This window comes from Tarenaya hassleriana, unplaced genomic scaffold (assembly GCF_000463585.1).
Source record: "Tarenaya hassleriana unplaced genomic scaffold, ASM46358v1 Cleome18, whole genome shotgun sequence".
Taxonomy (NCBI): Eukaryota; Viridiplantae; Streptophyta; class Magnoliopsida; order Brassicales; family Cleomaceae; genus Tarenaya; species Tarenaya hassleriana.
In genome coordinates, this window is record NW_010965216.1 from 1,633,125 (window position 1) to 1,648,512 (window position 15,388).

Sequence of the window (15,388 nt, forward strand, 5' to 3'; positions counted from 1 at the left end):
AAGTCGTTTACAAAAAGTCATAACAGTTAACAGATGTATACATTCATGACAAGTTTTACATTTCATCTTCTAACTGCAAAACGATTTCCTTGTCTTTCTTCTTCCTCTTCTGTGACAGTGGCTCCTCTGAATCATATGGATTCACCCTCGATTTTCTTCTTTCCTCTTTTTTCCCTGGCACTCTTGATTCGATTCATGGTCGGTCGACCAACACCTCGTTCTCTTACAATAGGAGGGTTCACTTTCATCTCCGCTACATGATCATATAACAAAGGTCGTAAATAGGTTGGGTTCAACGACAGATCAATTTGGGTCATGACATCAAGCCCTAGAACATCTCGGCAGTGTTGATTTTTTGTAGAAAATGATTGGGTTTCATTCACATTATACCTCAATAATGGTGGAGCTGTCGGGAAGAATGCCGGAGCTGTTGATCGCAGCTCTCGTCGGGAACAATGGCGGAGAAACCAGTCGGGAAGATTGCCTCCGCTGAGAAATACCGACGACGATACATGGGAAGAAGAAGAACACCAGGAGAGAGAAACCCACATTTATTCTGTCGTTTTTTAATTCAACACGTTTTGTTTTTTATTTTTAAAGTAAGGGTAATTTCGACTTTTTGCATACAGGGTTATTTGCTACTTTTCAATCGAAAAGTGGTGTACAAGCTGAAAAATTTTCAGACCCCTTTTTTTCAGGTGTACACCTGAAATTAATGTGATCCAAGTAGTGCATTTTAGAAAAAACCCCCGGCGGAGATGGGAAGCTTCACGGCCTGAGCCCTAAGATCTTTCATGGCGGCGTCTGACAGACCACAGCCACGGCGATTTCGTCTCCTGAGATTTCCACGTGAAAATTGAAATCAAAGGGCACGAGAGAGTGGGAAAATGGGTTATTTGTTTATGGGCCTTATTGTATATGGGCCCAATACACTTATTTCAGCCCATTAGCCCTCTTATAATTCTTTGTATCCTTTCCACCTTAACATGAGAAATGGGCCTACTGCACTTATCGTGGCCCACAAGAAATACTTAATGCGCGGTCCTTTATGTCATGTGCCCGAAGACGAAAAGCTTTCCCATCTTTTTTCCACTGGCATTACTTCCGGTCCAGGCAGAAGGTTTCAAACATTGTTCAACTTTCATAAAAGATTGTAAATTATACGCATCTCTTGTTTTGATTGTTCATCAACGTTACATTTTTGTTTCTAATTTTAGTAACTTGGAACAGATACATTAAATTCTTGACAATCTCTAGAACCTAATTGAGACAAAATCTGATATTTTTTTTAGATGAATTCGTACAAAGATTCAGGTTAAAATTGAAATCTCTATTTTAAACTAACATTGAAAAGAAACTTATAAGAATCGGATCTTTCTTCTTGTTGCTTCTTCCCTCATCCCTCCGGTTAGGTTCTGCAGAGATTTCGGCGATCTCCTTGAAAGATCCCGAGAGACGAGTCTCTTGTTGTGAAGGCATCACTGAATAATCAGATGTGATCGAAGCTTTGTGAGAATCGTCGTAGTTTCAGCTACCCTTAGCTGAAGCAGATCCATGAGCCACCAGAGGACCTGAATGAGATGAAACCCATTTATGGGGAAGGCCCCGATGATCTGCGTTAGGTTCCAGGACTTGTGACTCCCTTGGTGGATCGATCAGGAAGCCGGAAGCAACTTCTTTAGGGAGGATATTTAGGCAAGCTTGAAGGGTCACATGGAAAGGGTTTAGTTGTGAAGAACTACAGAACAAAAAAGAAAGAAGATATTTTCAAGTTCGGAAAGATTTGACAGGAGGCAGCCAAAATCAGTACAGAACTCGCAATCATATATACTTCACTCTGGAGGGCAGAGGCAACATTTCCATGACCATGGAGATTGGCAGAAAGAAGTGTTTCGAGAAGGGTTAAAGCCGGGTCGGGAAACTCCTTAAATGTCTCGGTCACTGAAGAAAACTTGGAAGAAAAGTATTTCTCTCATATATTCAGACCTTAGATAATATACAATATATATACAAGAAACCTAGAAAGATGAAAATGGAAAGTATACAATTACAGGATACATGAATATATGTAATATTGGTGTATGAATGCTAGAGGGAAAGTTGCTGATATGATCTCCATATGTTCTGCATTCTCCAACGGTTGTCAATTTGATGATGACTTTCCATATTGGTTGCTTTGCTGATTGGTGACTTCTTCTGTTGTTGCTCCATGCTCCAAACTCGTCTCTAGCTCATTTAGTCCGCTAACATTCCCCCTCAAGATTTGTCGGGAAAAATCGGAAAGACCAATCTTGCAAAGAGTTTTGTTAAGGACAAATGAACTAGTAGCCTTTGTGAGAATATCTGCCAATTGATCTTGGCTCCGCGTATACATCGTGGAAATTACCCCTTGTGTGATCTTCTCCCGTATGAAGTGACAGTCCACTTCAATGTGTTTAGTCCTCTCATGGAAGACCGAGTTTGCCGCAATATGTAGTACCGCTTGATTGTCGCAATGAAGTGAAATTGGTTTAGTCATCTTGATTCCAAGGTCTTCTAGTAATTGTTTTAACCACACGAGCTCACTAGCGGTGTTGGCCATTGCTCGATATTCCGCTTCTGCGCTTGATCTTGACACAACATTATGTTTTTTGCTCTTCCATGTGACCAAGTTACCACCCACGAATGTGCAGTAGCCCATGGTTGATTTTCTGTCTGTTCTATCTCCTGCCCAATCTGCATCGCAATATGCCACGATATCGGTATTGTTGTTCCGCTTCATCCACAATCCTTTGTTAGGCGTTCCTTTGAGATATTTGAGTATTCGGTCCACCATCTGCCAATGAGTTGTTGTTGGCGCGTGCATCCATTGACTAACCTGATGCACCGCAAAACTTAAATCAGGACGAGTAATCGTAAGATATATAAGCTTACCGACAACGCGACGATATTGCTCAGAATTCTCTAGTAATTCCCCCTCGCGTTGATCTTTGAAATGTTCCTCGATTGGCGTTCGAACCGGTTTGGTGCCAAGTTTGCCTGTCTCCCGAAGTAAATCAAGGGTATATTTACGTTGTGACAAAAACAAATCATCCGAAAAATGACTAACTTCAATGCCAAGAAAATAACGCAGAGAACCAAGATCTTTGATGTCAAAGACTTGTTGTAAATACTCCTTTGTATCACGAATACCAGATTTATCGCTCCCAATGATGATAATATCGTCAACATAAATTAAGAGAACGGTTATACCATGATCAGTGAAGAGCGTAAACAAAGAGTGATCGGAGTGACTACGCTTGAATCCCTTGGCACAAAGTGCATTGTGTAATTTGGTATACCGGGCACGAGGTGATTGTTTCAAACCGTAAATTGACTTCTTGAGCCGACAAACTTGACGAGAATCAGTGAGTGCCATATATCCCGGTGGTGGCTTCATAAAAATCTCTTCATCCAAATCACCTTGAAGAAACGCATTTTTGACATCCATCTGCCAAAGCGACCAAGACAAATTAGCAGCAAGTGAAATAATAACACGAACAGTGGGAAGTTTAGCAACATGGGCAAAGGTTTCAGTGTAATCTTCCCCGTAAGTTTGAGAGAATCCTTGGGCAACGAGACGGGCTTTATAACATTCAATAGTGTCGTCACTGTGATATTTGATTTTGTACACCCATTTACACCCGAGGGCCTTGCGGTTTGGAGGGAGATCTGTGATTTCCCACGTTCCATTTCGTTCCATGGCCTGAAGTTCTTCTTGCATGGCTTGTTCCCAAACATGATTATTCTTTGCTTGATGATAGAACTGAGGTTCAACTCCCTGCTCAATAATGCTTAAGAAACATTTTTCATTAGGTGGATAGTTATGCAAAGAGGAAAAATCAGAAATTGGATAAAGAACCGTAGGAGGCTGCAGAGGCAACGATGGTTGATCCCTATCGGAGAGAACCAAGGGTCGATGTAGGGAAGATGATGACTGGTCCGAATTAAGTGCAGAGGAAGAGTTTCCAGTACAGAGATCTTCATCAGGGGATGTCGCCAATGCAGAAGACAACGCAGAAGATGCTTCTGCGCTTGAGTCGCATCGAGAGCCACCTGTAGAGGGAAAAATGAAGTTCGTGGAAGATAGAACCTGGGATACAGAAGCCTGAGCAGCAGAATCCTTGAGTTTCCAGGTTGGGCGACGTTCTCTAGTGCTCCGCCGAAACTGGGCTGGACAGATGGGAGTTGGTGCTTCGTCAGGGACAGAGGCAAGAGAGTTTTCCTTAGACTGATCGCAATCGATGGCAAAAACAGAGGTCGGAGATGACTGTCGTGGTGCGTCTTGCGAAGGTTCCCCTTGGGAATTACGATAGGTAATTGGAGATGGTCCAATTGCATCCTGGACCAGTCTAATGGTTAGGGAGCTGAATTTTCAATCAAAGGTAAAGATGGAGTAGAAGCAGAATTATCAGAGAGGGATGGTAAAGGATGAGAAACTTCCTGTCGACAAAGAGGATTGAGTGGCTCGTGATGAAGAAGTGGTTCCTCTGAAGATTCAGATGGGTAGGACAGATCCTGCGAAACAGAGCCTAGACTTTTGTATGTGGTTAGTAAATGATCTAGTGCAGTGGGATAATCGTGTCCAGGCTGAACCAAAGAATCAAGGCTGTTCCAACTTTTAGTTTCAAAGTAACAGAGGTGTTCATAAAAAATTACATCACACGAAGTATGAATGCGTTTAGTGCGGGGATTGTAACAATAATACCCTTTTTGATCTGTCGGGTAGCCCACAAAGATGCACCGTAGGCTCTTCGGTTCAAGCTTGTTTCACTCCCCATCTGGAACTTTAACATAACATACACAACCAAAGACTTTTAGATGTTCAATGGAGCTTTGTTTACGGTACAATACCTCATAGGGGGTTTTATCCCGAAGGATCTGGGTAGGTAAGCGGTTGATCAAATAACAAGCCATTTTTACCGCATCGCTCCAAAAGGCTTTCGAAACTTTTCGATGAAACAACAAGGTGCGAGCAACCTCCATCAAATGTCGGTTTTTACGTTCGGCAACTCCGTTTTGTTGAGGCGTGTGAGGACACGACCGTTGATGAATAATGCCCCGTTGTTGAAGAAATTTGGTAAACTTGTGGCTTGTATATTCGCCGCCATTATCTGTACGTAAACATTTAATAGGAACCCCAAACTGAGTTGATACATATGCATGGAATTGAACAAAAGAATCATACACATCATTCTTCTGTTTGAGAAGAATAATCCACGTAAACTTGGATTTCTCATCGATAAATGTAATGAAATATTTGAAATTATCCCGTGAAAAATAAGGTGCCGTCCAAATATCCGAATGTATCAAGTCGAAAACATTATCATAATGTGTCGTAGATAATGGAAAAACGAATCGACGATGTTTGCCAAGGACACACGCCTCACAAATAGTAAGAGACGACTTTGTATGAGGAACAAGTAACCGTAAAACATTGTGATGCGGATGTCCAAGACGATCATGCCAAATCGAATGAAAAGCAGAATCTGAGGTATAAGACGAAGCTTCAAGATAGTAAAGGTTGGCTTGTTGAAATCCTTTGCCGAAGATGACATTGGTTTCAATATCCTGAAATACAACCCCATTAGTATCAAAGAGAACTCGACAATTCGTTTCAGAAATTAATTTAGGAATAGAAAGCAAATTATTTTTGAAATCTGGAACAAACAAAGCACTTAGATTTCTGCCGAAAAGATTGACTTTGCCATGTCCTTGAATAGGACAGGCCTTACCATCTGCCACCGAAACAAATCCGTATGACCGGTGAAGCTCAGTGAACAAGCGTTTGTCACTGAACATATGCGCCAAAGCTCCTGAGTCAATCACAATTAAAGGGTCGAATAAAACAGGAGATGCTGAGAAATTACCAGAGTCTTTGTTGTTCATGGACAGCAAAAATTGTTTAAAACCCGACATCTCCTCATCAGTAAAGGTCACCGTGTTGCTAGCAGACAGTGCAGAACCGCGACGTGGAGGATTATCTCTGTATCTGGTTGGCTTCAGATGTGGGCTGAGAATCCAGCAGCGATCCTTTGTGTGTCCTGTCTTTTTGCAATAATCACAGAAGAGTCGTTTGTCGCGAGGCCCTTTCGACACAACAGGAAATTTGTTGGGCTGATGGACAGATTCATCCTGCTTGCGAGAGTAATGCGCCAGTTCTGTATTTCCTGGAAACAAATGTCTACCACCTTCTTCGCGTTTTATTAGCATACATACCTCATCAAATTTCGGAAGTGATGTTTGACGAAGAAAGTGATACACCAGATCGTTATAGCTGGCATCCAGGGTTAAGAGCATGGCAAAGACTTTGTCTTCTTCATGTCTGGCATTCAGAATCTTCTGATCAGTGGTTGGTGGGCGAATTTCATCGAGTTCGTTCCAAAGGGAACAAAATTCCCCCTGAATTACAGTGAATTGTTCACCATTTTGCTGGAGTTGTGAAATCTTCTTCTTGAGTTCATAGATTCGGCTGATATTAGAGATATTTCCGTAGGTGTTTTTGAGAGCATTCCATAACGCTTGTGCCGAGTCCAGAGCAATGAAGGACTGCAGAACAGTCTTTTCGAGTGAGCCCTGCAGAATTACTAGTGCCAACTGATCATCTTGGTACCATTTCTCTGTGTCTATGACAGGAGTTTGCTGCGGCAGATCTGGACGAGGCAGACCTTGTTGGCCATCAGTGTTGGTATCGACAGTGTTGTCGGAAGTGTCGCCTTCTGCAGCACCAACTTGAGGGGCTGGGGTCGAGACTTCTTTGGGAACAATGTGGTTCCATAATCCACGGCTGCTGAGTATTGCTTTCGCTGCTTTGCTCCAATAAAAGTAATTGTCGCCGTTTAGGGTTATCGGGATTGGTTTCATGGTGATATCCATGGTGTCCCGAAACAAATACAGAAGACAGAAATCTGTAAATATGAAAGACAGCGGAAGAATAAAGAAACAGAGAGATATCAAGCCTAGAGAGCTCTGATACCATGAAGAAAACTTGGAAGAAAAGTATTTCTCTCATATATTCAGACCTTAGATAATATACAATATATATACAAGAAACCTAGAAAGATGAAAATGGAAAGTATACAATTACAGGATACATGAATATATGTAATATTGGTGTATGAATGCTAGAGGGAAAGTTGCTGATATGATCTCCATATGTTCTGCATTCTCCAACGGTTGTCAATTTGATGATGACTTTCCATATTGGTTGCTTTGCTGATTGGTGACTTCTTCTGTTGTTGCTCCATGCTCCAAACTCGTCTCTAGCTCATTTAGTCCGCTAACAGTCACAACACGTCGATACAGCTGAAAATTGTAGCATGACTCATGAGGCAGCTATGATTTTCTCCGGCAGTCATCGGAAGGCGAGCCACATAGCTTGAAGATTTTGTGCTACCGTTCCACCTGCGAAAACCCACATGGGTTCAGAGAAAGACTACTAATCACCTCAAAGAATCACACAGTCAACAGAAATATAAAACTTCGAAAATAAAACAAGAAATTCAAAGCAAGAATTGCTCAGATGATGAACAAAGAGAACATTTTTTCATATCAAGGGACTCTAGCCTACCGGGCATCTGCATATAGTTCAGCAAGAATGCAGCCTGTACTCCATAAATCTACTACAACACCATTGTGAGTTGCTCCGAGCAAAAGTTCGGGTGGTCGGTACCAAAGAGTAACCACACGGCTTGTCAAAGGCAGAGTTTGACGAGGATCGAAGAAACAAGCCAGGCCAAAGTCAGCAATCTTTAGAACTCCATTATTATCTATCAGAAGGTTGGAGTCCTTTATGTCCCCATGCAATACACCAAGGGTGTGCCAATGATCAAGGCCATGTAAAAGTTGCTGCAACATTTGACCTGCACAAGAACAGATCAAAACAAAAGAGAAAAAAAACAAAACCAAGCCTCAGAGATTTGCTGTGATAAGGCAGCAAGGTAGAGCTAGGTCAAGAAACATGTTAAGTACGCTTGCGTTCTGGACAATGTTTTCACTTCCCTCTTAAACGCAAACGATCTTCTGGTGTGTGTTCTCTAAACTCCAATTCACAGTTGTTGTCAGAAAACAACGTTTCCAATTCTGAAAATTTGTTTCCTATACCCAAAAAACAAAATCTACCGTAACCTCAGACCAAGGCGGAAGAGTGTCCTCCTGAGCAGAACGAAGATATGAACAGGAAAGTATCATTGTCAACCACTTCAGGAAACGACACTGTATCTGTGTTTCTGAACATGAACGACAGTACTAGCATCAGCAATACCTTGTGGTACACGCAAACCTGCTTTTAACAAGAAGTTCACTGGCAATGGCTATATGGGTTTTCTTGAAATGTTTTGTATGAAGAATTACTTACCTCGTTAGTTTCCGACCCCGTGGGCTGTGGGTATGTATATACCAATCTGATACTTATAATCCTACAAAGTTATGGATTGCAGAAACGATGTTTCAGATTCAGACACGAAATGATACCGAAAGAGCAACTCATTGTTCTGTTACCTTAACATTGGGTGGCCCATGAATGAGTGAAGGGGAGTTTCGTTAAACCTAGAAGCAGCCATGGATAGATCTTCGAGTCCCAGATCTTCAGAGGCGGTAAATATCTGAGGCACATGAACTGGGACAGGGTATATCCTCTTCAGGGCTCATATAACAGCTCGTTTCCTCGGCCAATATCCGCTTGGAAAGATTGCTTCTTTTCTTCTTCTAGCAAAATATTCAGGCCCAATTGAAAATCGTCTCATCGAGCTACCAATCGTAAACTGTGTCGATTTGCCCCATCAGACACAGAATCCGAACAGGAGGCGGATTCGATGAGCAAAACATGTTACAACCTCCACATTTGTCTGAAAATGCGCAAACATTCGAGCACATACACGGGATCGTTCAGGTTTATCCAACCGACCTCTCAAGCTAACGTCATCACATTCCAAGTTTCTGAAAAAATGGCGAATCCCCGAGTCATCTTCAAGAGATTTGTGTACTAGTAGGAAGAACGTTTCTGACATGATCAACATGAGATGAAGATTTATCAAACTCCTACCTGATCAGGTGAACACGTGAAGGAGGGATTGAAGTCAGTGTTGCTGTCTCAAACCCTAGAATGAGATTCTGATGAACCCTCCTCCATTAAAATCATCCACCAAAAGCACACCCAACTAACCGATGATGATTCCTCCGGATTCCCCATAACTTCCACCGCAACTATTTCGGTTTCAACAGCTAATTTCCACCCCGTCTCTCGCCGGAGAAGCCGAAGCCGCGAAATCACCCACCGTATCCGGCAAGATACTGCAGAAGGGAAGACAGAAGAAGAAGAAGAAGGAGAAGGAGAACAAGAAGAAGAAGAATGAAAATTAGGGTTTTAGAGAAGAGGAAAACCGTAGCTCAGTCCCGATAACCGGCGATTCCATATAGAGAGAGAGAGAGTTTCCTTTTTTCTCACCCAAAAGAAAGAACAAGAAAATGGCAACAACCGGCGATTTCAATTTTCCGGCGACAAGAGATTTTAGATTTGAATTTCATTTTTCCGTTGGGAAGAGATTTGAATTTCGTCAAGAGAAAAGGAAAAAATGTAGAGAGAGAAGTATGTTCAAAGCATATAAAGGCATGAACAGTAGGCAACCAAGCCCATTCTCTCTCACTGTTCATCTCTCGCTCCCGCTCCCTCCATCTCTCTCTCTCTCTCTCTCTCTCTCGATCACTGTCGCTGTTCTTCTCTCGCGCGCTCTCTCTCTCTCTGTCGAACACCGTCACCTTCGTCTCTCGCTGTCGCTCGAACACTTCCACTGTTCCCCTCTCTCGTCTGAGAATTTGGAGATGGGAGGGACCAAGAGGAAGATTCCCATGGAGCGAATCGAGAAGAAGGAGAGCAGATCAGTCGCATTCTCCAAGAGACGGGAAGGGCTCTTCCGGAAAGCCTCTGAGCTCTGCCGTCTCTGCGATGCCCACATCGCCATTTTAGTCACTCCTCCTTCCGCCAACTCCAACGTCTCCTTCTACTCCTTCGGCCACTCCTCCGTCGACGATGTCGTCGATGCCTTCCTCCACAACCGACCTCCGACATCGTCCCATGATCACGCCTTGTCCAAGAACAGGGATCGCTTGGCGGGAAAGAAACCCAGTTCGGGACTAGGGTTTCGCTGGGAGGAGGATGGGTTCGAGGAAACGGCTAACACGCGGGATTTAGAGGTCGCCATCGACGAGATCTCCGAGCTCATGAACATTGTGAAACGCCGACTGGACGACAAGATGAACGAGACACCTCGCCTCGCGGAGACGACGAATCTTGCAGAGCCATCGGTTCTGGGTTTGGAAAGCGACGGCGGAAAGCGCGATGATTCTCTTGTCGGAAACCTTGCGCCGCAAGTTTCAGACCAACCCATAATGGCGATTTCTGACATGGGTTTTCAGGAATTGGGAGAAGGACCAACGATGGAAGGAGTTGTTCCGCTCTCTGACAAAGAGTTCCAAGATATCATAGATACCATTAATTTTGACGATATTGCCCCTGACTTCTGCTTTTGATTTTTGTATGTAAGAAATTGGATTCGTTGCAATAACCCACTTTTGTAAATATATGGATAATGGATTCTTCAGCTTTTTTTCCCACAATTTTAGAACTTTGTTGTGAATACAGATATAGAAATACAAACAAATAACAATCTGTCTTCTTTTATTTCCGGACCAAACATTACTTCTTCTTTAAAGAAACACACGAGTGACAGAAAATCTTCATTAGTGAAAGAGGAAAAGGATACTGATGAAATTACATAGAACCAAATCCAAACGGTAGATTAAGGCCAGGCTCATAAACACAAGAACATACTCTCTTTGTCATCATCATCATCTTAAATCAACGAATGCATATTGATCCGATCTTTCTTTTACTTCCCCTGGAACAAAGCTTTCGGGTTAAAACAATGCAGAAAGAAGGAAACCATCCGTGAAATGCAAACCCTTCTCTGGAATTTTCCCAGAAACAGATCATTCACCCCGACCCAGTTTCCGTTATCTTTAACCACTTTTCTCGGAGACGAGTCACCGGCCTGAGGTGAATAACGGATCGGCCGGCATAGTTTCATCTGCCTGAAGCCTTCTGACTCTGGCCTTATCGATCCGAGCCCTTCTTACAGCTTCTTGGATATGGCGATCATGGTCTTTCAGCATCTGTTCCATGTTGCCTGAAGGAACCACCAATGGCCCCGAATAGTGAATCTTGTGGCCTTTCGATCCATATCCGAGCTGAAACGAAATCAGAACGAGGGAAAGAATCAATAATCAAGAACCTCGGCAGTAACTTCTCTCGTTCATCTGCCAAGAACCCATAACCGTCAAGGGAAGGGACCTTAGTTGGAAAGAAACTTACAAGAATCGGATCTTTCTTCTTGTTGCTTCTGCCCTCATCCCTCTGGTTAGGTTCTGCAGAGATTTCGGCGGCCTCCTTGAAGGATCCCGAGAGACGAGTTTCTTGTTGTGAAGGCATCGCTGAATAATCAGATGTCATTGAAGCTTTGCGGGAATCATCGTAGTTTCTGCCACCCTTAGCTGAAGCGGACCTACGAGCCACCAGAGGACCTGAATGCGAAGAAACCCTTTTATGGGGATTCCCCCGAGAATCCGCGCTAGGTTCCAGGGCTTGTGACTGCCTCGGTGGATCGATTGGGAATCCGGAAGCAACTTCTTCAGGATGCGGGTTAAACTTTTCGCTCCGGCTTCTTGAATTAGACTGGCTCTGTCTTTTCTGCAGGTACATTTATGCAAGATAAATGATCGAAGCTAATTCTCAAAAATATAAAAGCACGAAAGAATCACAAATCCAGACAGAAGTTGACCTGCATTGATGCAGCTAATTCTGCATTGGCATCAGGAGCTGGAACAGCCCGGGATTCCTTCATTCCTCTCCTTTCTTGTTGTTTATGATCCTTGTTTCCTCCCGCCGCTTGCCTATCAGTCAGAGAGATGAATACGTTAATAAACTCGGAAGCCTTTCAAAAAAAAATATCCCCCTTCAAAACTGGAAAGAAAGCCAGATAAATTCAGATATACACCTTCTAGCTTCCTCATCTCGCATTCTTGCATCGAGCTCTTTGCAGGGATGATATTTAGGCAAGCTTGAAGGGTCACATGGAAAGGGTTTAGTTGTGAAGAACTATAGAACAAAAAAACGATATTTTTAAGTTAGGAAAGATTTGACCAGGATGCAGCCAAAATCAGCATAGAACTCGCAATCATATACCTCACTCTGGAGTGCAGAGGCAGCGGTTCCACGATCATCGGGATTGACAGAAAGAAGGGTTTCGAGAAGGGATAAAGCCGGCTCGGGAAACTCCTTAAATGTCTCGGACACAACACGTCGATATGGCTGTTGAGGTTTGAAAATTGTAGCATGAGGCAGCTTTGATTTTCTCCAGTAGTCATCGGAAGGTGAGCCACATAGCTTGAAGATTTTGTGCAACTGTTCCACCTGCAAAAACCCACATGGGTTTAGAGAAAGACTACTTATCACCTCAGAGAATCAAAGATTTACGTAGATGATGAACAAAAAAAACATCTTTTTTATATATAGGAACTACAAATCTACCTCGGTTCTTCCCGGCATAATGGGTTTGCCTGCATATAGTTCAGCAAGAATGCAACCTGTACTCCATAAATCTACCGCAGCACCATAGTGAGTTGCTCCGAGCAAAAGTTCGGGTGGTCGGTACCAAAGAGTAACCACACGGCTTGTCAAAGGATGAGTTTGATGAGGATCGAAGAAACTAGCCAGGCCAAAGTCAGCAATCTTTAGAACTCCATTATTATCTATTAGAAGGTTGGAGCCCTTTATGTCCCGATGCAATACACCACGAGTGTGACAATGATCAAGGCCATGTAAAAGTTGCTGCATGTAACATTTGACCTATGCAAGAACAGATAGAAAGAAAAAAAAAACAAGCCTCAGAGATTAGGTAGAGCTAGGTCAAGAAACATGTTAAGTAGGGTACAGATATAATTATATAGATACAAGAATAATCATGTTTAATGAAAATGAAAAGTACCTGTGATTCAGAAAATTTAATTGCTGGATGTGAGGCTAAGCCAGCTAAATCATGTTCCATGTACTCAAAAACAAGATACAAGCTGCATGACATTCTTGATGTGACTAAACCCTCTAGCTTTATGACATTTGGATGATCAAGCCAGCGCAATATGTGGATTTCTCTTGCCATAAATCGCACGCTTTCAGGCTCCAAATTATCAAACCTGACTTTCTTCAGAGCCACTATCTTCTTCTGGTCCAGGTCACGAGCTCGATATACGTTACTGTAAGTCCCCTGACCAATCTGCATAGAACGAATAAAATGCAGCATCAGACACAAATGCCAATTGACAAGTCATTCAGTCTAGCGGTAGTATTAGAACCATTAGCATTTTTCTTCTCGGTAGAGTAGAAAGAGCCTGCAGTGTGCAAGTCATGACCCAGTTCAAAAGCCAAAAAATCGCAGCTACAGGTTCCAAAATACAAATCTCACCAAATCCATTTACGATGAAAAGTTGGAAGGATGGTTCTACAAATGGGACTATACCAAGTGAATGAAATACTTCATGAATCGGGAAGACTACTAACGGATCAAAACCTAGCCATAGTTTCAGCAAAATGAAGTGAAACTAAGCATATTTGACCAAACAAATTGGAGTTAGAAACTTAGCGAAATGCAATGAAATGAATGTATATGGAGAAAGGAGCATACTTTATCCAACTTTTCGAAAGAATCTGCACGCCGGGGGACCCAACCCCTGATAGCCTCTCCGGCCACGGCTGCCAACCATGGAGGCCAGCCTGCTGCTACATGTTCTCCTTCAGTTGCCTTTGGTACACTACCCATTGCAGGGTGTGAAGAAGCAATATTCCCCATCCTCACTTTCTTCCTGTTTAAACTCTCCCCATGTAAATGCATCATAGGATTAGCTTGCTTATCACTCAACACTGGTCTAACGCCGATAACATCGGACCGCTCCTTCGTTCTGAGAGATTCTTCTCTTCTTGACGAAGCAACTGTTCGAGAAACCCTAAACTCAGAGGCGGATTTGTTGGATAGACGATCTCTCGGGCTCTCCTTGCTATCTTCGATAGCAGAGGGCTTGCAGCAAATACAACCCATTGTCCAAATTCACCACTTCTCTCAGGAAAAAATCACTCCACTAAAATAAAAGATGCTTCTTCAGAGGTTTTCCATCTTGTTCCTCTTTGTCCAAAACCATCCTCATCATAAAATTTCATCCACAGCCACTGAACGAACCACGTGTAAGCAGCGCCATCAACAATCAAGCCCAAATTTTCAGAAATTAAACAAAGCTAATGAAATTCAGGAACCCTAGAACCCTGACTAACCCAGAAAAGCCAAAATCTATATTTTCCTCTGCCTGCAAAATCATACAATGTACCCAGATCAAGAAATGGACTCGGGCATTGATAACAACATGAACAGAAAACACCCAATATACAAAATCTCTAATTTCCCGAAGAAATGAAAATCTCAGAGCATAAAGCTAGTACCTTTAGAGAGAATTTTGCAACGAGACGACCACACCGCCTGAATCAAAAGGGAAATCGTTTGTTTTGCCCAAAGATTGGCGAAAAAGATGGAAACTTTTTGGAAAATTTCCGGTAGAAACGAAGAATGTTGAAGGGGTTTTACAGTGTCTGCGTAAAGGGATGGATCTAGGGCTTAGAGATTTTGGAGACGCATGTGTTGCAGCAGGAGTGGTAAAATTTTGCAGAAATGAAATATCGCAGAAAGTGGGAAAAAAAAAACGAAACAAAACAAGAAAACGAATTAAATAAGTACATTTAATAAAAAAAAGTATTCCCCGTATATTGGTAGTTCAGTTAATATTCCACAATCGCTTAAATACTTTTTAATTATCATCTAAGCTTTATTATATGGTATAAATATTATTATTATTATTTATGATAGTTGCAGAATTATTAATTTGGTATAAAATATTATTATTATTAATATTATTGAAGTTCGCACACGCGAAAGACATTCTTGACGTGAATCGTAAACAACACGCGCTCTTGAAGAGGAATGTAAGAATAATAATATGAAATCATTTATTGTATAATCTCTCTCTCTATATATATCCAATATAAATTTACCAAATTAAATTTTTTTGTCGTAAAACAAATCAAATAAATAATCATTATATATATTTAAAAATTTGTTAAATTATTTTTATCGAATCCTCAATAATTATTTATATTTTTAAAACGTTTATCAATATGTCATAGAATTTGCATTTTCTAATTGAAATATTAAACAAATGAATTATATGTAGTTGAGTTGTTGATCATATACGATTAAAAAAACTAGTTATAGGGAAA

The 15,388-nt window shown here is 41.9% G+C and overlaps 3 protein-coding genes across 10 annotated transcripts; 1 reads left to right on the forward strand and 2 right to left on the reverse strand.

The window, feature by feature from the left end:
• Nucleotides 1-7,006: 7,006 nt before the first annotated feature.
• On the reverse strand, nucleotides 7,007-8,584 carry LOC104810469 (probable serine/threonine-protein kinase At1g54610). 7 transcript variants are annotated; one of them, XR_771301.1, is made up of 5 exons: nucleotides 8,518-8,584; nucleotides 8,375-8,435; nucleotides 8,282-8,299; nucleotides 7,589-8,115; nucleotides 7,007-7,422 (listed from the first exon to the last, which is right to left on the reverse strand). XR_771301.1 is itself a non-coding variant. In XM_010536795.1 (2 exons), the coding sequence occupies exons 1-2, from the start codon at nucleotides 7,873-7,875 to the stop codon at nucleotides 7,305-7,307; spliced, it is 405 nt and encodes a 134-aa protein (XP_010535097.1). In that variant the 5' UTR covers nucleotides 7,876-8,115; the 3' UTR covers nucleotides 7,007-7,304. The 7 variants fall into 7 exon arrangements, 1 of the variants encoding a protein (XP_010535097.1); XR_771302.1 differs by lacking the exon at nucleotides 8,282-8,299; XR_771299.1 differs by lacking the exon at nucleotides 8,282-8,299 and having other exon boundaries at nucleotides 7,589-8,246.
• Nucleotides 8,585-9,066: 482 nt separating this feature from the next.
• On the forward strand, nucleotides 9,067-10,545 carry LOC104810605 (transcription factor CAULIFLOWER-like). The gene has a single exon (XM_010536952.1). The coding sequence runs from the start codon at nucleotides 9,484-9,486 to the stop codon at nucleotides 10,543-10,545; it is 1,062 nt and encodes a 353-aa protein (XP_010535254.1). The 5' UTR covers nucleotides 9,067-9,483.
• Nucleotides 10,546-10,674: 129 nt separating this feature from the next.
• Nucleotides 10,675-14,800, reverse strand: LOC104810471 (probable serine/threonine-protein kinase At1g54610). Of its 2 annotated transcripts, none has more exons than XM_010536798.1 (9): nucleotides 14,558-14,800; nucleotides 13,752-14,290; nucleotides 13,059-13,343; nucleotides 12,602-12,919; nucleotides 12,257-12,484; nucleotides 12,069-12,169; nucleotides 11,853-11,964; nucleotides 11,387-11,761; nucleotides 10,675-11,262 (listed from the first exon to the last, which is right to left on the reverse strand). In XM_010536798.1, the coding sequence occupies exons 2-9, from the start codon at nucleotides 14,160-14,162 to the stop codon at nucleotides 11,059-11,061; spliced, it is 2,034 nt and encodes a 677-aa protein (XP_010535100.1). In that variant the 5' UTR covers nucleotides 14,163-14,290; nucleotides 14,558-14,800; the 3' UTR covers nucleotides 10,675-11,058. The 2 variants fall into 2 exon arrangements, with proteins under 2 accessions (XP_010535100.1, XP_010535099.1); XM_010536797.1 differs by having other exon boundaries at nucleotides 13,752-14,424.
• Between the last annotated feature and the right edge of the window lie 588 nt (nucleotides 14,801-15,388).